At 34.1% G+C, this 22,944-nt stretch overlaps 4 protein-coding genes across 5 annotated transcripts; 1 reads left to right on the top strand and 3 right to left on the bottom strand.

Annotated features, from left to right (window-relative positions):
• Positions 1-904: 904 nt before the first annotated feature.
• Positions 905-9,253, bottom strand: LOC107028621. Of its 2 annotated transcripts, XM_015229761.2 has the most exons (8): positions 8,691-9,249; positions 7,357-7,419; positions 5,373-6,134; positions 5,145-5,276; positions 4,935-5,018; positions 3,251-3,310; positions 2,039-2,125; positions 905-1,450 (listed from the first exon to the last, which is right to left on the bottom strand). In XM_015229761.2, the coding sequence occupies exons 1-8, from the start codon at positions 9,120-9,122 to the stop codon at positions 1,166-1,168; spliced, it is 1,905 nt and encodes a 634-aa protein (XP_015085247.1). In that variant the 5' UTR covers positions 9,123-9,249; the 3' UTR covers positions 905-1,165. The 2 variants fall into 2 exon arrangements, with proteins under 2 accessions (XP_015085247.1, XP_015085248.1); XM_015229762.2 differs by lacking the exons at positions 905-1,450; positions 2,039-2,125 and adding an exon at positions 2,132-2,406 and having other exon boundaries at positions 8,691-9,253.
• Positions 9,254-10,856: 1,603 nt separating this feature from the next.
• On the bottom strand, positions 10,857-13,230 carry LOC107027335. The gene is made up of 2 exons (XM_015228514.2): positions 12,738-13,230; positions 10,857-11,945 (listed from the first exon to the last, which is right to left on the bottom strand). The coding sequence occupies exons 1-2, from the start codon at positions 12,998-13,000 to the stop codon at positions 11,036-11,038; spliced, it is 1,173 nt and encodes a 390-aa protein (XP_015084000.1). The 5' UTR covers positions 13,001-13,230; the 3' UTR covers positions 10,857-11,035.
• A 2,502-nt stretch (positions 13,231-15,732) lies between these two features.
• Positions 15,733-17,724, top strand: LOC107028666 (5-amino-6-(5-phospho-D-ribitylamino)uracil phosphatase, chloroplastic). The gene has a single exon (XM_015229827.2). It carries the CDS (start codon positions 16,351-16,353, stop codon positions 17,491-17,493), a length of 1,143 nt encoding a protein of 380 aa, XP_015085313.1. The 5' UTR covers positions 15,733-16,350; the 3' UTR covers positions 17,494-17,724.
• A 2,586-nt stretch (positions 17,725-20,310) lies between these two features.
• LOC107028150 lies at positions 20,311-22,708 on the bottom strand. The gene is made up of 9 exons (XM_015229199.2): positions 22,647-22,708; positions 22,370-22,534; positions 22,185-22,277; positions 21,890-22,087; positions 21,684-21,737; positions 21,348-21,503; positions 21,126-21,179; positions 20,900-21,040; positions 20,311-20,794 (listed from the first exon to the last, which is right to left on the bottom strand). Exons 2-9 carry the CDS (start codon positions 22,529-22,531, stop codon positions 20,417-20,419), a joined length of 1,236 nt encoding a protein of 411 aa, XP_015084685.1. The 5' UTR covers positions 22,532-22,534; positions 22,647-22,708; the 3' UTR covers positions 20,311-20,416.
• Between the last annotated feature and the right edge of the window lie 236 nt (positions 22,709-22,944).

Raw genomic sequence — 22,944 nt, 5'->3', positions numbered from 1 at the left:
ATTCTTTTATTATTTTAAAAAAATTAAGATGTCCAAATTTAACTTAAAATATTTGATTATTAATATGTTATTATTGTAAATATTAACCCTTTAAAAGCTAGTGACATTTGGTAACACGCACTAGTGATGATCGTTAATAATGATTGTGAAGCGTTTTTGCTAGTAATAATGAATGACAACGGTTAAAGATTATTCTGAAGTTGAGTATCTTAATAATTTTAAGATTCTTTCTTCCAAATAAATTTTGTATTCTTTTTAAAATGTTTTATTTATTTATTTATTTTTGAAAGGATATTTTGGTCATTGTATAAGTTTGAGTGCAAAAGAGCAAGGAGAAAAGAGTAATTTCATAAGGGGTGCATGTGAAGTGGTTTAAGGCAGAGAGGAAGCAGATCTGAAAATGGCCGGCATATAGAAATCAAAGTATATTATACTATACTTTTCCCAAATTGACATTATTACCCCTAGGGTTCGATCCTTCCCGAACCCTCTATGAATACGAAATATTTTATACATCAAACTACGTTACTCCTAACCATCCATCTATCCATCCCTTGCCAAATTATGATCATCTTGCAATACAAATTTTATACTAGACCTTTACTTTAGGATCAGTTAAAACGTATCTAATCTAATCCCACAAGTTACAAGATCTAAGAAGACCTGATAAGTCCATAGTCTTACCTCGAGGTTGTGAAGGTAAGGAGGATGTTTCCGATTGTTACCGTAATTGGAAAACTCCAATGACACTCAACTTGATAATTTAAGAAAATTTATGGCTAGAGGAGTTGCCATCACCAATAGATGATATAAAGATTCCTTCCCAATACATGTAGTTTTTTCAACACGTTCCCTTCATTGAACGTCCTTGTAGAGTGGAGCAATGCATGTTAAAGAAAAGATGTACCAAAGCTATAAATGCAGCCATAAATCACCTCATTTGTAGGTTGAAGAAGAAAAAGATAATAATCTTAAACTACACAAGTTAACATCCATCAACCTTTTTACCCTACCCTTTACAACTGTGCAGATTGTACAGTACTAAGAAAGAAAGAAAACAATCCATACCTCATTGTCGCGATTAAATTGTCTAACTAGACTACGATTTTTTGGTCTATACCAACTACATTTGTACTATCTATTAAGTGTAGCACTAGCAGAACGTTTAGTCGGCATGGCTGGTGGTAGTATTGTCTTCAGGCTTGGTTTTGTTGAATGATCTTTGGCTATCTAGAACTGGCATGTAAGCTTCTGTTGTTTTCTTTAGAATGTCGTTAGCTCCTTTGTCACCTTTTCGTGGACTCGTTAAGTTCTTCTCTACATCTTCAAACTTAGCAGTGGCCAACGGTTCAGCTCCAACGCTCTTTGCAGAATTTGGTCCATCGATTGTGAGGCTAGCAGCTTCGTCTCTAGAAGCATACCAAGTATTGCCACAAGCAATACACTCCAGCTGAGATTTAAAAAAAGAAAAGAAGAGACAGTCTGTCAGCATTAAAGGAAAAGATGACATAGTTAAAAAGTATATATTAGAGAGAAGTTTCCTAATGGCATTTACACCATATTCAATCTGTTTTTGTTCTTCGAAAACGAGTAAAACTCTGAAATGACTACATGAAATTGAACGGACACAACGAGCGATTATCTCTACGAGAAGGTAAATTCCCTTCAACATCTTGCATGGTGGTTTAGTATAATGCCAGTGAGGAGGTGAAGTAGCTTTACCCTGAGAACAGAAGAGTACTCTAAAGAGATTGATTACTGTCACATCATCTAAACACAACATGAAATTGTTTTAAGTTCAAATCTCCTCATTATTACCGATCATATTAACTCTATAGATAGATGTATCAAAGACGAGGTTCAATTAACTATAAAAAGATTCGGGTGCAACAAGGAATTGCTATCATAGTAAACAGATAACTATAATAATTGTAGTAGTAACAATAAGAGGGTACAAGAGATATCCAAAAAGAAACATAATGATGCATATATGAAGCAAGTCTGTCTCAAACCACAAAGAAAAGCTGCAAGGACAAACCGAGTAACGATCTCCGTGTCCAGCCTGAATAATCTCCATGAGCCGCACTTTTTTCTCAGTGCATCTTTTGCAGCGAGCATCAGTCATCTGTGCCACAAACCGATCAGAAGTGAGTTACAAGAAACAACATACTCAACCTGTGTTAAGTTTTTGTAACAAGTACTGGTCATCTGTTACACAAAGTGAAAAGAAATGAGAAAATAAGATATGTCAAAATGAGATGTATCCCCGTCTTATAACATCATCATATCAATTTTTGCTAATTAATGATGGTGACAGATCTCTAAAACTCCTCTTTCAAGTTCTCAACATGAACAGATAATTCTTCAGAATCTTCATGAGGCTCAGTACATTGAGAAGCGACATGCCTACATTCATTTTCATAATAGAAAACAAAATCATGCTTAGCTGAAAGAGAAGATCTTTTTACTTTATTACAAGAAATTTTTTCTCACATTTAGTGCATCTCAAATAGGGATGGCAATGAGGCGGTGCTGGGCGGGTCTTATCTTAACCCGCAAATTGAAATCCACCCCGCCCAACCCCGCTCTGCATAATCTTATAACCCTCATAAACCTTCCCCACAACCGTATTCACTGCCCCGCCCCGTGATTTTTAAAAAGTATTTAATTACCCTAATTAGTGTATACACTGTAGGAACCAAATTTTCGTTGACTGTAATTTCTACCCAGTTGGGCAGGTTACATAATTACAAAAAAATTTAAACTAAAAAGACACAGAAAATATTCATTTACCTCATTCCCAATACTATACATATAAACATAAGAGATTACTATCATTAATTCATTAACTAGACAACTGACAACTTACAAAAATATTTTAAAAAATTGCTAACTTCAAATAGCTAAAAGTAATCATATTAATTAGCGAGATCTTTCATATCAGATTAGGAATAGCTTCCTATTTCTTAAGTTATTTCTGCCCTAACCCACACCCACACCGCACAAATTATGTAATTTTTAATTTTGCCCCGTCCCGCAACTGCATTTATCCCAACCCGCCCCACCCGCATATGCTTAAACCCTACCTACCCCACACCCGCCCCATTGCCACCCCTAATCTCAAAAAGGATACATATAGTTGGTAATGAGAAATCAAGGACCAACTCTATCACCAAAGAACTAAACTTGAGTTTTCTCTGGCAAGTTAAACTAAACCTGCTTAAATAACAAAATGATATATAGTATAAACCTGTATGGGCTCTGGCTCCTCGGGCTCCTTGCTTGCCAACTCTTCTGCTGTTAAAGCTTCCTGAGATAAAAACGGAAGAGAACATCAACCAAAGGAAAGCATGATCTTCCGGCACCAATTTCCAGATTCCACAACAGAAATAAACAATTAAAGGTTTTCAGAAAGACTTAACAGCTGATAATCTCCTCATATGGCAAATAATCCCCTCATAGAGAATACTAATCCAAATGAACCATCCACCAAAAAGAATGACTACTTAAAACACATATTTATTCGATGTACAGAAAAAGACACATCCAAATTTGATAGATACTACTTACATAGTGCTATATATATTTATCTCCACCATGTAGTGCTATATATGTTTTATCTCCACCGCAAAGAGAAGTGTCTCATTTTTTTATTTCTTTCCATGATAACTCTTTTATATTCTTGTTATTTTCATTATTCTTATTATATTTTATAAGATTCCCTGGTACAATAATAATTGCTGAAGATATAAGATTATGGAAGGAAGAACTAGGAATATGAAGAAGATAGGATCAGATGAAAAATGGAAAAAGAAATATGGACAATGTTTGACAGAGTATTAAAATTACTTAAATTTATAAGATCAGGAACAATCAAATAGAATGTGAACCAACTTAAGTTTGAAATATCGGATACTTCTCTAAGAATCGATGAAGATATTAGTATTTGTATATCTACAGGATGACACAAAAAATAACTTAATACCACCTACTTCATATTTGTACCCCTGATCATATAGATGTCTGTACATACAATACACTTCTGCACATTTCAATTAAGATATACTGTTTTTCACTCAAGTGTTGCATACTCATCCTCGAATTCATACTCCTCTTCCAGTCCTCTTGTTTGTGCATCTTTCTTTTTCCCATTACAGTTCTTTTGATTTTTGAGCCGGCAACCCTCACCACAAATTAAACCACACTAGCCTAACAATGTTTTCAGCAGCAACCATCCCTAACCTAGGTTTGGAAGAAACCTCCAAAATCTTTCCTTCTCAAATAAGGAGTTTGACCCCTGTCTTGACCAAGTAGAATTCAAATGTTTTAAAGATCAAGTAAGCAGAAGAAACTGTTTTATGCTTAAATTCTTAAACCAAAACCAAAATGCAAGGCAAGTTTGTACTATCTTCTGCCAAACCTAAGTTAGTTTACTTGTATGGAAGGAAATGAGAACACCTTCATCAACATTTCAAACACCCCCTTTTTTGGGAGCACATGAGATTCCTATGAGTACAGGCGATTGCTCAACTTCTTCATTGGTAGGAAATCTCCTGTTTCTTTCATCTTTTTTTTTTTATGGGAGAAAAGGGAAGCCAATGTTTAATTCACAAACAGTCTCACGGGACAAATCATATTATCCTTTATTTTGTATGATTACTTAGGGAAATGCTCAATTGTATTTTTGTTTTCAAAATCAGCTTTCACTTTATCTGTACCTGAAGTATATTTACATTTCATGAACTTCAAATAAACCTATTTAGGTTGCACCCAGTGAATTCAAGAAAAACAATGGATATGTCCAACAAAGCAAGTCCTGACCCATTAAGAAATCAACGAAACACATACGGACTATTATGTCAAACAGTTTAGGCAATCTGCAAAAAACATAAAATAAATCCTCAAATTCAACAAATTATTCCATGGACCCATACCTTTAGCTCATTGGGGGACATGTTAAGTATCTGCGAGGGATCCAACTCTCCTTTCAAAAGACGACGTGCTAAGAGTGAGGTGTGCTGGAAATAAATTTACAGCATCAAAAACTGGAAAATTAGAAGGTAGAGACATACCCACATAGAAAATTAGTAGAAACTTAAATAAACTCCAGGCTCATACCCCAACCCCTAATAAAAGGTACTCACCTTAAGATTGAATGTTAACTGCCTCATCTTCTGATTGTACTTCTGAAAATCAGATGAGAGGGCCTCATGTGCAACTTTCTCGAGAGAGACTACAGCAGTGACAGCGCTGTCAGGCCATCGGAACACATCACCCTGAAAATAATCAAACAGAATAAACATTTCAAGGAAAAACTGCCCACACACTAGCAATCATACATAAATTCTGTCAAGAATCAAAAGAAATCTTACATCAGCACCGTTGTCTAGAGACTCATTCACGGGTTTCGCAGAATCAGTATTACCAGTAAGATCAGCAGCATCTGAGCCCCCTTTTGCTTTACCATCAGTTTGCACATTATCAACAGGACTGCAAAAATACTGAATTGATTGCAGCAGTTTTTCCAGCCATTTGTCGCGCTGTGTTTCACCTGTTAGGACTCTGAAGTTTGAAAGGATGATGAAGTATTCTGATGCATTATTGGCACAACTGCCTGGAGTTTCTGCTCTAGGCTGACCCGACCTAGATGGTGCTTCATCATCTCTGGTGACATCCAAAGACATCATGCTCTTCTTCCTCAAAAGTCGTTTACTCTTCAATTGGTCTTCCTGACTAACAGGGCCTGCAGAATTATCCTCAGTTTCAAGGTCAGGAAGCTGCCCAACTCGTGCTATAGTCTTCTGAACAAGCAGATCAATCTCATGCTGTTTGGTATCTTCATAATCCTTATCTGTCAACTTGAAAAGCCTCCTCTGTTCAGTGTCATATACCTTCTGAACAATAAAACCAGGATGCTCTTTCCGTCTAGGGATCTCCTTGTTTAATGGTATGAAGTGCACCACACACTTGTGCATGACCGACTCCGCTGGGACCGCATCTCGGTGAAAACTATAGAACAATTCCCTCGTGTCCCGTGATTGCCAATTTCCACCAGCTCTTTTTATTGCTTCCTCAGGTCGGTAAAACCACTGTCCTGTGACCATAAGGTTACCATCCTTGGTCTGAGTAATATCCTATAAGGGGAATATCAAATTGAAAATTCAAATAAGAGATTAGAAGTGATTACCCGCACTAAAATTAACAGCCAGAGAATCAAATATTACAAATAACTTCATGTCAAAACTAACAAAACAGTTCAAGAGGCTGCGGATAAAATACTGGGAAATTTTGATCAAATCGAAAAGAAAAAAAATGATATGATAGTCAACTCTCCAAGAAACAGATTACTTAACACTGGACTATCTGAGAGAAAGATCTCAATATAGACTCGTGACACGTTGTAATGTCTCTACTCCAAAACTACTTTGCTAATCCCAACAAAACTAGAGGTTAGAGGAGTAAAAAAAACTACTCCTAAAAAACAGAAAAGTACCTGCATCCTAATGTCTAAATTTTATAATGGAATCAATGGAAGGTTGGGAGACATACAATTGCTGTTCCTATAAGGAACAAACATATCAGTCCTACGGTTCTTTGATATAGCTGGAAAAAATGCACCAAGAAATGATTACACCTTCCTTTCTGCCAAATTTGGAAGACATGAAACACAAATGTGGCATTGTTGCATATCTTTCTCTTCCACTTCACTTCCTCTTCTACTTCCTACCAATGAAAGGAAATTCACCTTCCAGCAACTACCCCCACTTCTCACCCAACTTTAATATAGATGCTGGTATATGGGTGAGGGCAATTATTATCTTTTACAAGACTAGTTACTGTTCATCTGTTTTTCCTTCTTAGGCTACAGTTTAATGATTTGCTTCTGTACTCACCCCCTTCCCTTTTGTACTCACAGCTCAGGAAGTCTAATTCAGACTTTCAGAAGCAGCACAAAGAGAGAGTATTCTCTGATGGTGAACTAGAAGAGAAAAGATTGCAAAGGAGATCCATGTCCAATTGAATGTCCTAATTTCATAGAAGGAAGGATAATTTCCTAATACATAAGCTTCCAAAGAAGCTCAGATTGTACACTACAACCAAAATCAATAGTGGAACAGACTTCATTCTTGATGATTGAACAGGAAATAGTATAGTTATCACATAAGATGTACATGTCTCTAATCACCAAAACCAATCTCGTTTATTTATTTTTTGGTTAATCAAAGCAAATGGAAAGAAATCACCTTATGTTTTTTATCTCTATTGGAATTTGAACCCTGATGCCCAAGGTTTACACCCACTTCGTGCCATACAGTTACCAAAAAAGTTTTGCATCTTCCAGGGAAAAGGAATTACCTTGATAATTGCCACATAAGGCTTCTGAAGTTGTCCTTCTGGAACCAAGAGCACGGGATCCTCCTGTACAAGAACATATTAGTAATGAGAGAAACATCATAGGTCAACAGTAGCTATATCACTTAAGAGACTAAGAGCCCATTTGGCTTAACTTAAAAAGTAGCTTTTTAAAAGTAGTTTTTAGAAAGTCAAACTTAAGTAACTTTTAAATAAAAAAATGGAAGTACCTACTTTTAACTTTTAACTTAACTTAAGTCATTTTAAACTTATTCTAAGTTATTATTAACTTTACCAAACGATCCTAAAAGCAAAAAATGACTTAAAAGTAGGTTTCACCAACACTTAAGTCAATTTAAACAGACTCAAAGGGGCAGAGTGGATCCATGAAATCACCTCCTTCAAACATTACGGATGAAATGTTTACCAAGGAAAATAATTCTCATGGAAAGTGTTTTTACATCATTTTCACTATTTCCAATGTTTAGTCAGGTATAAACATAATTGACATATCATAATCAAATGAGATGAAAGACAGGACAGGAAGATAGTGCTTTGGAGATATTTCTTTACATCGAAGGTTGAGAATAATGTAGTATTGGTTGAAGCCGGTAATCTGGAGTAACAATTTGTATATTGTAAAGAAATATGAGTTCTGCTAATAAGCATCAGAGGCAAAGGGCAACCCAATGCACTAAGCTCCGGCTATTCATGGTGTACGGGGAGGGGGGAGGGGTCTCTATTGCTCGCAGCCTTACACTTTGTTTGGATGGATGTTGCATATTGTTCCATAATTTGAATGATATAACCTATCATAAAGGGTAGTAGGGTAAAAGATAAAATATAATTATTAACCAATAAATCGAGACACAATGAGAAGAAATATTAAGGTAACGACAAAAGGATCTTTTTGTCGTTACCTAACAATGGTCTCTACATAAAAAGGATCTTTTTGTCGTCGCCTAACAATGGATTTAAAGACATCGTTAGTAACGACAAAAAGATCTTTTTTATGTAACGACCAATTTGTATTTTCTTCTAAATTTTGTCAACAATGGATTTAAAGATACCATACAATACAACAGGTAACAACCATTCAAACAAGGTGTTACCCTGCATTTCTGCCAGATGCTGTCTCTTTTCCACAGTTCAAAGGCATCAATTTTTTCTATTATACTAAAAACAAACCTCACATTTCAAACCCTAATTCAGCTACCAGACATGGGAAATGAGCAGAAATTTTGCAAAAAACAAAAACTAATCTTCAATTAATTTAATTTCCTATAGTTATTCAAAAGCGTTATTTGATGAAACGAAACGAATAAATGAAAACTCACAAGTTCGTAGCGATTCCCATCGTACTCGAACGACTCGTAATGGGTTTTTCTCCCTTTTCCTTTTCCAGTAACCCTAATAACCTCACCAATAGGCTTAGCATCTTCCTGCTGTTCTTCTTCCTCCTCCTCCTTAACCGGTTCGGGTTCTTCCTCTTCTTCTTCAACTTTCTTCAGTTTCTTAATCCTCTTCCCCCTTCCCCTCTCCTCTTCCTCCTCCTCCTCGTTCTCCGGTACTTTCCTCTTCGTCCTCCTCTTATCTCTACTTTCATCCTCTGTATTCGCTTTCTCCTCTTCTTCCTCTTCGTCGAGCCTCACTTTCTTCCTCTTCCTCTGATTCGCTTTCCCTTCGTCGCGTGTCGGCCGCGATGATAGCTGCACGTGATCATCCTCGTCATCGCTTACCGCAACCATTGCATTCCGCCGGTTTCCCATTTTTCCGATGGGTGAGTAGAGCAACAAGTGTCGAGTAAAGGTGGAATTTGCTGTGACTGTGAATACAACAATCAATTTATTGATTTGCCTATTATTTGAACCATAACGGAATCACAATTTTCACTAAAAATGACTTTGTATAATTAAATGAACACAAAATAAAGTTAGGGAGATTGAATATCTAATATGTAAATATTGTAATTTAACTAAATCTAAGAAAATATATAGTTTTTTAGATGGAAATTTGGATGAGTTTTATTGATTTAATATTTTTGGATTAATTCGATTGACTTTATTTACATCTAGCTTCATTTTTCAATAAGTCGTATTGACCTTATTTGATTTCGTTCCGACGATATATTTTTGACTTTCTCAAAGTTTGGGTGATAATTTTATTTTCGTACTAGGGTTATTTTATATAGTTAGTAAACGTTTAAATAGGTTGTGTATCGAGTGAAACGGTGTATATAGTTTTTTTAACAATTTCATTTATTAATTATTAATTATTTAAAATGTTAATTCGCTAGTCAATCAATTAATTTGATAATAAATTAGCAATTATTAGACTATACAGTAGCTAATGTTTATGTTAACTTCTTTTTAAACGAGGAGTGGATCATAGGGAAAAATAATAGTACAAGAAGACTTAAGAAAGTTAAATTTTTTTATAATAATAAATACAAGCTATATCAACATATTTACTAGTCATTCAAATTAAAACAAATTATATTTCCATTTTTTAATTCATTTTACTACAATAGTATATATTAGTTATGGAAAATTACGTGGATAAGTAAATATTAATCAGAAACTATAGTTATAGTTTGAATTGATTACGACTTATAGCTTAATTTCAGTTGTAATTACGTCGCCTCTCTCCTGTTGTATATATATAGAAATGCAAATTATACATATACATATGACACATATACAAATACAATTCGTCTATCTCCACTCTGTGGCATCTCTTCTCGCTCTCCTATTCGCGCTCGTCTCTATCCTCTCTCTCTCTCTCTCAAACTCGCTCGACGGATATACTAACACATATGTATATCAGTTACATATACAATTATCTAAAAAGTATACATATACAACTCGCTTCTCTCCACTCTCTTCCATCTCTCGGTCGCCTCTCTCCTCCCTTTCTCAACCTTGTTCGCTAGATATAAAAATACATATGGATATCATTTATCTATATACAATTATCTAACAAATGTACATATACAATTCGTCTCTCTCTATTCTCGTCCCTCTCTCACTCACCTCTATCCTCCCTCTCCCAATCTCGCTCATATATCTCCTCTTTCTCCCGATCTCGTTCGTCAGATATACAAATACATATATATACCAATTACATATATACAATTATTTGACAAATATACATGTACAGTTCGATTGATATACAAATATAATTCCCCTCTCTCTCCTCTCTACCCACTCTCACTCACTTCTTTCCTCCCTCTCCTAATTTGGCTCACCTCTCTCCTCCGTTTCATAATTTGGCTCGCCTCTCTCCTTCCTCTAACATATAGCTACAAATCGTAATTACCAAATTATAGCTATGAAGCATAATTAAGTTATCTTTAAGTGACTTGTGCGAAAACTCCCCTAATAGTTATATTTAATAGTTATATTTATTCTTAGACTTTTAAAGCTACTTATTTTATTATAATTTCTGTTAATCAATATTGTATAATTTGTATTAACACTTATTCTTAAGATTAAGAAACATCATTTAAACAAAATTTAACCTTTTATACGCACACATAATGAAATTCCTCATTATCTATAACTAAGACCATATTTAAAATTCGGTTAGGGGTGCCACTCTGAATAGACCCTGCAATGCGCGATTCGAATTTAATCGAAACGCATAATTATGAGCTCAACGGGCAACAAGACAATTTTCAGAATCAAAGAATCAATGGAACAGATATATTGGAGAACTTCCTACTATTGTTACTCCGACTTTCAGCAATTTCCTTCAAACTAGTCCAAGACTTCTTCTTTCTCTTACTGGATGTTGAGACAGTCTTCTCAACATCTGTCATTGATGAACCATCCTGAGTTTCACCTTTCTTCTTGGACCCTGTTCGATTTCTTCTCCTCTTCTTCGAATCCAACAAAGAATTAACCGAAACTGTTGACAATGGAGTTGCAGGACCAGCCATAGGATCATCTCCGCCTAGCTCAGATGAAACTGTTGCATCCGTGGTACTGCCACCAAAAGCATCGAACTGTTCAGACTTTTGGGTTGCTGATTCAGTAGTGTCAACTCTTGTCTTATCGATACTAGCCACTAACGTATCTAAATGTTCAGACTTTTGCATAGCTGATTCAGTAGGATCAACTCCTGCCTTATCAATACTAGCCACTAACGTATCTAAATGTTCAGACTTTTGCATTGCTGATTCAGTAGGATCAACTCCTGCCTTATCAATACTAGCCACTAACATATCCAACTGTTCAGATTTTCGGGTTGCTGATTCAGTAGGATCAACTTTTGTCTTATCGATACTAGCCACTAACGTGCCCAAATGTTCAGATCTTTGCATTGTTGATTCAGTAGGATCAACTTTTACCTTTCGGATTGCTGATATAGCAGGATCAACTGTTAAAGTTTTTGGTTTGGCAGGATATAGGCTATTCATATAGCCTCTTGAGTTTCCTCTCTTTAGATTTCGATGTGAGCAGAAATGACACTCATATACAACTGAGTTCTTCGAGGGAATACCGGATGTCTTGTGTTTCTTTCGTGCCTTTCTTTTGTTCTTCTCAATCCGTGCTGTACTATTGTAGCCAGCCTGAAGGATAGATTCACACCTGTGAAATATCAATTACAAGTTAGTATGAAAGCGTAGAAAAAGAATGAGAAGTCGACAATGACTCATTCAACATTAGGATAGAGAGTTGTTTCCAATAGACTCAAGAGATCTTGAGATGCGTACTGTGATCCGTTTGCAATTCATCATTGGATGTCATTTTCTACATTGGTTCGCACAAATGTCAAAAAGAGATGTCTAGGAGGGTATAGTGCAGGCAGACCTTAGGTTGTTTCCGACAGACTCAAGAGAAAACAGTCCAAAGCGGTCCAGAAAGAGAATAAGCTAAAGTGAAAGCATAACAACGCATTCTGAACAGTACAACAAAACAATACGATAATCAATGTACAAGAAACAAAAGATAGTAACAGAAACTACAACTACTAGTATGGACGGATAGCAATACAACACATTACTAACTAGTGATCTTCTATAACCTCCTGCGCTAATTTGTATCCTCGATAAGCTCCAATCTAAGGTCATGTCCTCAGTAAGCTAAAAACTACGTCATAGCTAGTCTAATCACCTCTCTCTAAACCATCCATAGCCAACCTCTCACACCTCCACATATTTGTGCATCTACATCTCCATGCCTGAACCATCTCAGTCTAGCTTCCCGCATCTTGTCCTCAACCAAAACCACTCCTCCGAATATACTCATCTCTAATCCTATCTCTCTTACTATACCCCTACGTCAACAAATATCCATTTTTTAACCCATCACAAGATTAACAAAGTATGTATTCATAAATGCAAGAAAAATCAAACCAAAATTATATGAAAAAGCTCAAACCTTTGACAAGTTAATAATGAAGGGTCAGGTGGAACACCCAAAGACTCAGCTGATACAGCTAATCTCTGCCCAAAAAACGCAGCAAGTGAAGGTATGGAACCTTCTCCACTAGTCCAGTTAGCAATATCCTTTATATGCTCCAATTTCAGCATCGATTTCGCATTAACATGAGTTTGTTTCTTCTTCACACCTGATTCTTCTCGCAATGTAATTGAACCAGATGCTTTACCAACTCCATTCTTCCTCGACGGTTTCTTACCCATTTTTGCCGTCGGAGAAGGTTTTCCGCCGTCGCCGGGGTCGGTAAAGCGAGCCGACGACGACTTCCTCTACGTGAAGCTGATATAACCTATATTGGGCTGGCTTTACTTAAAGCCCATATTCAAAACCCATGTTAGTTTATAGGCCCAAAATGGTATTTATTTATGAGGAAATTTCGTAAATAACCACTAAAAATAATTTAATTAGGCTTTATAGCTATTATTTGATAATTACGATCCGTATATATATGCTATAGGAAGAAAAAAAGGTGATCGAGATTGAGAGAGGAAGGAGAAAGGTGAGTGAGAAGGTAGAGAATGAAGAAAGGTGAATTATATTTATATATCTATTAAAATGTCTGTATATATCTGTCATATAATTGTATATATATATGACTGATATACATATGAGTTTGTATCAAGTGAGCGGGGTTGGGAGATATAGAAAAGTCAAGAGAGAGGCGAACAAGTGAGGGCGGAGACGGTAGCTAGTTTTAGTTAATTATCTCTTCAAAGTCAATGTCTCTCATATTTGACATTTATTTAATAAAAAAATCAGATAATGTCAAATAAAATAATATTTAATAATTAATAGTCAATAGATTCCCATGTTTGTAATTTGAAAAAAGAAAAAAAATCTTCTAGAAACTTATTTCTAAAATATATATTTTTTCCTTTCAACAAAATTTGACATTTGGTAGATTTTAATGAATTTAAGTTTGACACGTTGTTATGTCAACGTGGCACCACGTGGTTCTTAGGAATTCACTTGTCTACTTAGACTCATTATTTTCAACTATTATAAAAAAAAATAATAAAAAATCGTCAATCTAAATTTATAATTGTAAGATTTATTTTTAGAGGCATTTGTAATTGAACTTCGTACTATTGAAAATTCAAATTTAAGATTTATAAATTGAATTATCTCATTATAATTCAAATTGTTGATCAACATAATTGATATTTCTATTGGAGAACATTATTTAATTTTTATAACATTCTGTAAATATTAAAGCATTACAAAAACACTAAACATCAAATATCAAATTAAAAAATTAATTTTTTTACAAAAAATACATTAAAATTGAATTAAGAGTCGAAAAACTAAATTTGTTCGATTTAATCCTTTCTTCTTTTCAAATTCACCTAGAAATATTGGTTACATTGTACTGCATATTATGAAACATTATCGATATAATTTCTATATTAGTAGCAATAATGCTAGCTAACCAAATATTTAAGTAACAATAAATAGGATAATAAAGTAATATATATTTATATATATCATTAACATGATATGTACATTAAGAGCAATTATATGTGTTACGTCTATATTTATATTTAATTATATGTGCAAAGAAATGGAATAGCGTGTGTGATTAGATGAATATGACATTTTCTCACACTATTATCCACAAAACTCTTAATTAAAGTTTGAAAAAGACCACTTTCAAACTCATTATTTAAATATTATAAGAACCAATAATTATTTGGCACTACAACAACCCATATTATAATTTCATAAATTGGATACGTAAAATACGATTATATTTTATCGCTAATAATAAAAAATTAATTAAAATTAAATATAATTGATTTTTTATAAAGTCTATTTCAGTGAAATATATACACTGATATCTCACGTGATATAAAACCTACTTAAAAAATTCAATCTATTTCATGTAATATTAGTGAAATGTTCCTTTTTCTTTTTCTTGTTCTTTTAATGGGATTCCCCATTTTCTTGGTTTGGTATGATACCAAACTCTAATATATAGGCTTTATCATCAACAATATTATCCATAACCACAAAAAAGTCTTTTAAGTTATAAAGTACTTTTATAATATGATCACTTTTTTCTTAGCAACTATAGTTTAATTATTGAGTTGCAATAATTTTGCTAAGCCTATTAAAATAATAATTGAACTTAGAGTAAAGAAAACAATGCATATTGCTCCAACAATAATGGATGCTCCCATTGTTGTGGTTGATGTTCATTAGATCCCACTAGAGGAAACATAACACAAAATAAAGAAAAATCAAGTGGGGTGGGGTAGGGTAGGGTAGGGGGTGGGGGTGGAGGTCAAAATTATCTTCTTATTTTTTTCACGTTATTACTCTTATAATTATTGAATATTTAAACACGTGATATAGTTTTTATCAGATATTTTATGTGAATTTTGAATTTTCTTTTATGCATGTAATCAAATATCTATTACATTAAATAATGAATCACTTAAAATATGTAAAAAAAAATTAATTACGCAAACTAACCTCAAATATAAGTAGTAGTAAATCTCAGGCGTATCTCAATCAACGATAGAATAAATCGTTGAACTTCGTTATAACCCAATGAAAAATAACGAGTAATAATTTATTTATTTTAAAAAATGAGTCAACGACACTATATATTGTTACAAAAATCAACTAAAATTTTTAGTCCATCATAAAAGTATGAGAAATTATATTAAACATTTAGAATTAATTTTTTTTTATAGACTAAACAGAATAATACTTCATATTATAGGGGTCAAAAATGAAATAACTAAACTATAAGGGCAAAAAGTGAAAGCAACCAAAGTTTAAACCGACATGTTGACCCGGTTCCATCTTTGGCCGGCAACTCCCGGTTCACCGGTTCATCAAGTACCCGGTTCAACGGTTCAACAAGTACCCGGTTCACCGGTTCAATTTCTCCTTCTCCTTCTCTATAAACCACACATATACACAATTTTCCAAATACCAGAGCTATTCATAATAACCAAAAAAATAAAAAATCTTTTCTGTGTATTTTGCTTTCTTCCCCAATTCACCTCAGGTTCCTCCTATCTTTATCTTTTTTGTAAATATAAAAAAAAATTGAATTTTTAGCTTATTTTGTGTATATTGTTCACAAATCTAAGATTTTTCTATTAGGATAATCTTATTTGTGTGAAATCTTTTGGGGGTTTTCCTTTTTTTTCTGTGTATATTTTGATTTGGGTTTGGGTTTGGGTTGGTTGTTCTTATCTTTCCTTATCCTTTAAGTAATCTACTTATTACGTTTGATTATTGAATTTACGTGCTGTGGACGAAATTTGGGTTGTATTGTGTTATTTAATGATGGGTATTGAGTAAAGTTTGGATCTTTATTGTTAAAAGGGTTGCTTTATTTGTTCCCTTTTGTCCCTTTAGTTGTGTGGTGATTTGGGGGAGTTTAAAAGTTTGAAAGTTCAATTGGGTTTGTGGGATTTGTTGAGATTGTGTTAAGTTGGGGTGAGTTGAGAGGTTTTGTGGTGGAGAGTTTGATTCTTGAAGTTAAAGATTTGGTGTTGGTGTTGGTGTGGTGGGGGTGGAAGATTAGTTAGTGAGGATGGTTGAATCAATTGGTGCAATATCACTTTTAGGGAGGGTGCCAGTTTATGGAGTTAATTGTAGCAAAGATGTGTCGTGTAAACGGAAGTCGATTGCTGTATGTCGATTGCCTTCTGCTGATTTTCTTGGCAGAAAGCTTGTTTGTGGTTCGAATTTACTGAGATTAAGAGGTGTTTGTGTGAGGTTTTCGTTGATTAGAGGTCAGGCGATGGAATTGACCAAAGAGGCATTTTCGTTCAGAGAGGACGAGAAAATATCTAAAGATTTTCGTTATAGGATTGAGACTGATGTGGATAAAAAGCCAGGGAAATGGCCACCAACGAATAAAGCTGATAATCCAGCTCTTCATAATCCATTGCTTAGACAAGAGAGGATGGGCTGTGGATGGTTAGCAGCTATATTTGAATGGGAAGGTGTGTTAACTGAAGACAATCCAGATCTCGAGAAGCAGGCGTGGTTAGCTCTGTCTCAGGAAGAAGGAAAATCACCTCCTCCGGGTTTTATTTTGAAGAGAATTGAAGGAATGAAGAATGAGCAAGCGATATCAGAAGTTCTATGCTGGTCAAGAGATCCTGTTCAAGTGAAGAGAATGGCTACTCGGAAGGAAGATATTTATCAAGCCCTGCAGGGGGGAATATATAGCTTCCGACCTGGATCACAGGAGTTCGTCAACACCCTGATGCACTACAAAGTGCCAATGGCTTTAGTGTCTACACGTCCAAGAAAGTATGTCGAGAATGCAATTGGTACCATTGGCTTTGAAGGGATATTTAGTGTAATTGTAGCTGCAGAGGATGTTCACAGAGGGAAGCCTGATCCGGAGATGTTTGTCTATGCATCACAGCTTCTACAATTCATACCAGAGAGGTGTATTGTGTTCGGGAACTCAAATCAAACTGTGGAGGCTGCACATGATGCTCAGATGAAGTGTGTTGCAGTTGCTAGCAAACATCCAGTGTATGAGCTTGGTGCTGCTGACTTGGTCGTGAGGCACCTTGATGAGCTCTCAATCGTTGACCTAAAGAACCTTGCTGCTGTTGAGCTGACTGAATTTGGATCTCCTGAACCAGAATTGGAGATGGAAGAAGAGGATGATCCTTATCCTTCATCTGCAGTGGCCGTCGATGATGGTTTCTGGTAACATCTCCCCAATGTACAGTAGTCACGCTTAATAATATTCAAATAGGATATAGAAAAATGTAAACTAAAATGCAGGGCAAGAAGTGTATCAGAAGGTGGTCTACATTGGGCTGCCATCAATCTGACTTTGTATGTGATATTTGTATTATATATGTATATCTTCTGACCGTCGCGTCTTAAAAGGTTTGAACATAAATAACAAAGAAAATAAGATGCATATGAATGGTTGAAAGCTCTCCCTGCGTAAAGAGAACTTGCAACACAAGCGTTGCTGTGTAGTTATCTTGTCGAAATCGTATTCATTTCGTTGTAGCAGTGAATGTGCTGTATATGTTCCTTAGCTAGTGTCTCTTGGTTTTCTCTGGCTAAGCACTATGATTTTTGTTCTGTGGTTGTAGCAGAGAATGTGCTGCGAATTTATTGATGTTGGTAACTATGCACTTGTTAATAGAATTGTGCTTCACTAAACAATGAAACAAACAATAAACTGGGATAAGGCACGAGGGGTTGCTCGACTGGTAAGCACCCTCCACCTCTACTGTAGAGGTAGAGAGAAGGGCAGAGGGTAGAGTGAGTAGGTTGTTCACCCCTATATTAGAGATAGAGATGACAGTAGAGGGTAGAGCGTAGGTTGTCGGTATTACTATTACCTTCTGGAGTAGAGAGGAGGTTTTTAGAAGATATTCGAATAAAGTGCAACAAATTAGATATGGGCGAAGAAATGTAACGACGAATAAGAGGAACGACGTAAAGTCTGCAAGAAAGGAGTGAGAGCAACAAACATAGTGCAATAATGGGAACACAATAAACGAATAATCATAAACACGGAAAACAAGATTTACAACAGTACTTCTAGTATAGTAGACTGAAAAGTAAGACGCCATCCATTATCTACTGAACTTTTACTCTAATATACGTTTTTCATACCCTTTTATTTAGGATCGTACACCATGAACCTTTCGAAAAGTAAGACGACATCACGATCTACTAACTTCTATTTTAATACATGACATCTTGTATAGGATCATGTCCTCGATGATATGAAGTTGTGTTATCTTGTCTGGTCGTGTCTATCTAACTAAAAGTTGTTTTTGTTAAAAGATTAAAAATAGTTGCTACACATACAAAAATGGGTAATTAGCTCTTGTCACCCAACCCATTGTAGTTTGGGCCTGGCCCAGTTGATTTTCAAGTTTTTTAAGAGAATGTCATTGTAAATACATTTTTGTCATGATAAAAACATGAAAATAAAATTAAAAATTGTTGATTTGGCTATCATTTATAATCGAATATAAATAGACTTGGACCTAACTTATTTATTTATTTGATTATTTAGTTGTAATTTATTTGATTCTAACGCGAACTTTAGATTAACTTAATTAAATTATGTAAAGATGAATCATTTTTTGTTATAGACATCCCTTTTTAGTAGATAAAACACAAATGAAGTCGATTTTGTGCCTTTCTCCTGTTTCAATCTCCCTTTAAACTTTAAATATCAATTGTTCTTCAAATTCATTTCTTCAATATAACAAAAAGAAATAATCAAAACTTGGGCAATTCCTATTATAATATCAAAATCGAAAAAACACATATTCCAGATATACTATTTAATAAAGGGCCATAATGGGCTAATGAAAAACAGATTAAGCATAAATGTATTCAAATTATTACAGTCGTTCTGGTTATTTAGAATATATTATTACATCAATTTAAAATTATTCAAACTCCGAGATGACTATAATCACGACGGCATTCTGGGCACGTCATGTTTGTAGTCATCCAGTTATAAATACAGCCATGATGATATACATGGCTGCAAGGGAGGAGTCGTACGTACTCAGTCTGTTTGAATTCTGTCAAACAGATCTTGCACGTACCGTCTGTAAAGTTCATTCCGTCCTGTACTGGATACGGTACCTGACGGAATGAACTAACTACCCGTCTAACGGGTCGCTGGGCAATGTAGAGTCTAAACCTGTCAGACACCTCCCAGTATATAAAAACTAATAATATAAGTATTATTCCCAACAATGCAGCTAAAATGAACATTCCAAGAGTTGAGCTAGATGGATCCTGCCATAAATATAATTTGGCAGAAACCGAATTGATGAAGCAAAAAACAATAAATATCTGGTTGAGAAGAAAGAAAACGGTCACCAATTAGCATTTGTTGATCAACGCATAATAAAGAAAGAAAATGGATTTATAGATTCGTACCTTAACGTTAAGGAAGAAGAAGAACATGTTTCCTGTTGCTTAAATGCGATTTATGATAAATGATAGATTTTTTTTTGTTCAAATGAACAACAATGGTGTTTGTGGTATACATAATTAATTTGAAAAACTGAAGAGTGAACGTTTTAATTATTTGTAATTTACTTGCTACAAGTTAATAGATTTTGCTGTAAATGTTTTTTTTGGTTAAGGAACCATACAAAAAAAAGTTATTTCTTTTTTGGGTGGAAACGTAAATGTCTGTCAAAATAGGAAGAGGAACGAAGATATAAGTGGTGGGAGAGTTATCTTTGGACACAAGATAATTTTGAGAGTTTATGACTTGTATGAAATGAAAATTGAGTATTTTGGTGGTGATGGATGTAATTTTGAGAGTGCTAGCTATATTGGAAAGTTTCTTAGTGCAATTTTATTCTATTCTTGACTAGATTCTCAATACAGTAATTAGAGACACTATCTCTCATCTCTCACTAACTGAAGCATCATCCCCAGACAGGCAAATGAAATGTTAAAAAGAACCCTGTTTCAACATCTATGGCTATAACTCCTTAAGTCCTTTTTAAAAATATTCTTAGATATGTTTAGTTAAAATTATTTTAAACAAAGTGAAGGCTGCTACAAACACATACAGTGTCACAAAGTCAAATATTTGTGACATATTTTGTTTACTTTCATTGTAATCATATTTAAAGTTGTTGACTTTCTCCTGGTCCCCCGTACAATACATAATGTTTCAACTTTCCAGGTCCCATTCGTGGGTCATCTATAAGTCGATACAAATTAGTATCGTCAACACGTACTAACGTTCTATATATGTTTATTAATACACCTTTATGATTTAAAACTGTAAGCTTTCCGCAATAAGCATCATAACCAGTGTTTCCAATAGGAAAATAACTTGATCCCATCGGAGGTTTAGGCACGCCTGGTGGGCTATACGCGACACCTCCCCACTCAATGTTATTAGCAAAGCCTGTCAAGCTTGTGAAAATCTTTTGAGGCCAAAAACCAATATGTATATTTCTTTCATCAAGTAAAAGCCACCAATTTCCATTGGCTTCATCCTTTTATTAAAAAAAAAATAAAAAAAATAAAATATTAGTGTATATATATATATCTTTCAAAATCTTGAAAAATATTTTACATACAATAAATAAATAAATAAATACCCGTTCGATAAGCATCGGGAACTCCCATGATCCCCCTACTCCACGTTGTGAAGTATCATTGAAAACTATATCAACAGGTATATCAGGGTATACTTGCACAAAACCGGGACATAATGTATTGAAACAATGTTTATCACCAGCCTAGTAAACATAAACTGTCGTAAATAACTAATTGAAGGAGATTTCAATTTCATGAAGGAATAAATAAATAAATAAATATACTTACTTGAAAATGCACGAAAAGCCTAGTTTTATTGTCCTTATATAAAGTTGGATCCACCTAAAATAAGAAATAGATATTTGATTTATTTTAGTAATGAATAAAACAAATTAGATGAGTAGTATATCGTGATTTCATCAATAACGATTCATTAGAATTTGCTTGTTAGATGTGTAACATTCAAATCACCCACACTTTAATTACCAATGAATAAGATAATAAACTTACTCTCCAACCAACTTGTATAATGTCTGATTCTTTCTGAATTTTCAATCGACATGCACTGTGTTGCTGACCTTCAACTTGAGGATTATATAGACTACTGGACATTCCAGCTCCCGTAAATTTGTTATTTGGATTATATGGAGTTCGAACTATTGCCAACTGTATATAAAAATGAAAATGAAAATGAATTATTTGTTAAATCATGATAGGGTGCATTATTAAAATTAGCCTATTTACTCTCTTAAAGCAATTAGCATAGAAATTGGTACTTTGCATACTTTTAATTTAAATTTTATGTAAGACAAGTGATACATATAGAAAAAAAATAAAAATTATTACCTTGTATCCTTGTGAAGATATATATCTTCTTTTTGATTCACGTTTATTATTCATCTGTTTATACACATAATGAAGTATATGAGACTTGTTGCAATGAATGATGAATATATAAGTACTGGTGCTTAACATAGTAGATTTTACAATTGAAATTATGATTATATTATTTAAGACAAAGTAGTGAACTAATGTAACATTATATATCTTACAGTAGTCAATTCGGCGTCAGATATTACATCTTCTGGCGGTGGCATATTTCGTTGTCTAATAAGATCCTCTTTAGTAATCCTTCTAATGGGAACCGTTCCAAAAGGACAACCATCATCTAATTTGGACCATAATCTCGACGACCAATTAGTTTGAGAGGTACTTGAATTTTGTTTTGACCTTGCTAAAGTAGGTTTCATCTGTCCGTCCAAAACTCAAAAATGTGTATTAATAAATAATATAATTATTATAAAGTTAATTATAAAAGTAAAGTGGAGAGAGAAAAGAATTACATGCCTCCGGATGAAAATTGTGATTCTTTAATAACGGGTGATCAAATGCCGGTTGTTTGTAGAAATCCACACAATCATATATATCTCCAAACTTACTCTGAGAACCAAAATGATTAATAATACACATGAGTACAATAATCACTCACAAGACTTCTAAAAGTAATGACTTTGTTTGCCCAAAATATATACCTTAATTGTTTTAACTGATGGCTTGTTGAGAAGCTTAAATTTTTCTTCCAACTCTAACTCCTCAACTTTAGATAGCAATGTTTTTCCTTGAATGCTATCATAATTCAAAAGAAGATACAATACCAATAAAGTTTGTCGAATAATTCCTTGATGAATCAACATTGCCTGAATACATTAATTTACTTTTTAGACATTTCACAGCATGAAACAACAACATTATTGTTAATTTTTAGATTATTAGCTAACAAAACATGAAAACACTAGGTAATGAACTTACTTGATTTACTTTGATGTATGAATGCTATAGTATTTTGAACACCTAATATTTCATCTTTGCCTAGTATGAGGAAGATGTTATATATGTATATAGTTGGATTTTAAATTGACTATTGCACGTGACATTAATGCTATCTTTTGAAATATTGCCTAACAAATTCTAAAAGAATTTATTATTAATTAATTATAATAAATGGTAATTGCTCATTTCAAGTAAAATCCAAAAGGATAGTTTGACCACATTGACTTTTCATTTCTCATAAAAGTTCAAGGATATATATATATATATATATATATAT

This window comes from Solanum pennellii, chromosome 8 (assembly GCF_001406875.1).
Source record: "Solanum pennellii chromosome 8, SPENNV200".
NCBI classification, from domain to species: Eukaryota; Viridiplantae; Streptophyta; class Magnoliopsida; order Solanales; family Solanaceae; genus Solanum; species Solanum pennellii.
Note: the sequence above shows the minus strand (reverse complement) of the source record. Positions and strands in the feature narration are given on the sequence as shown.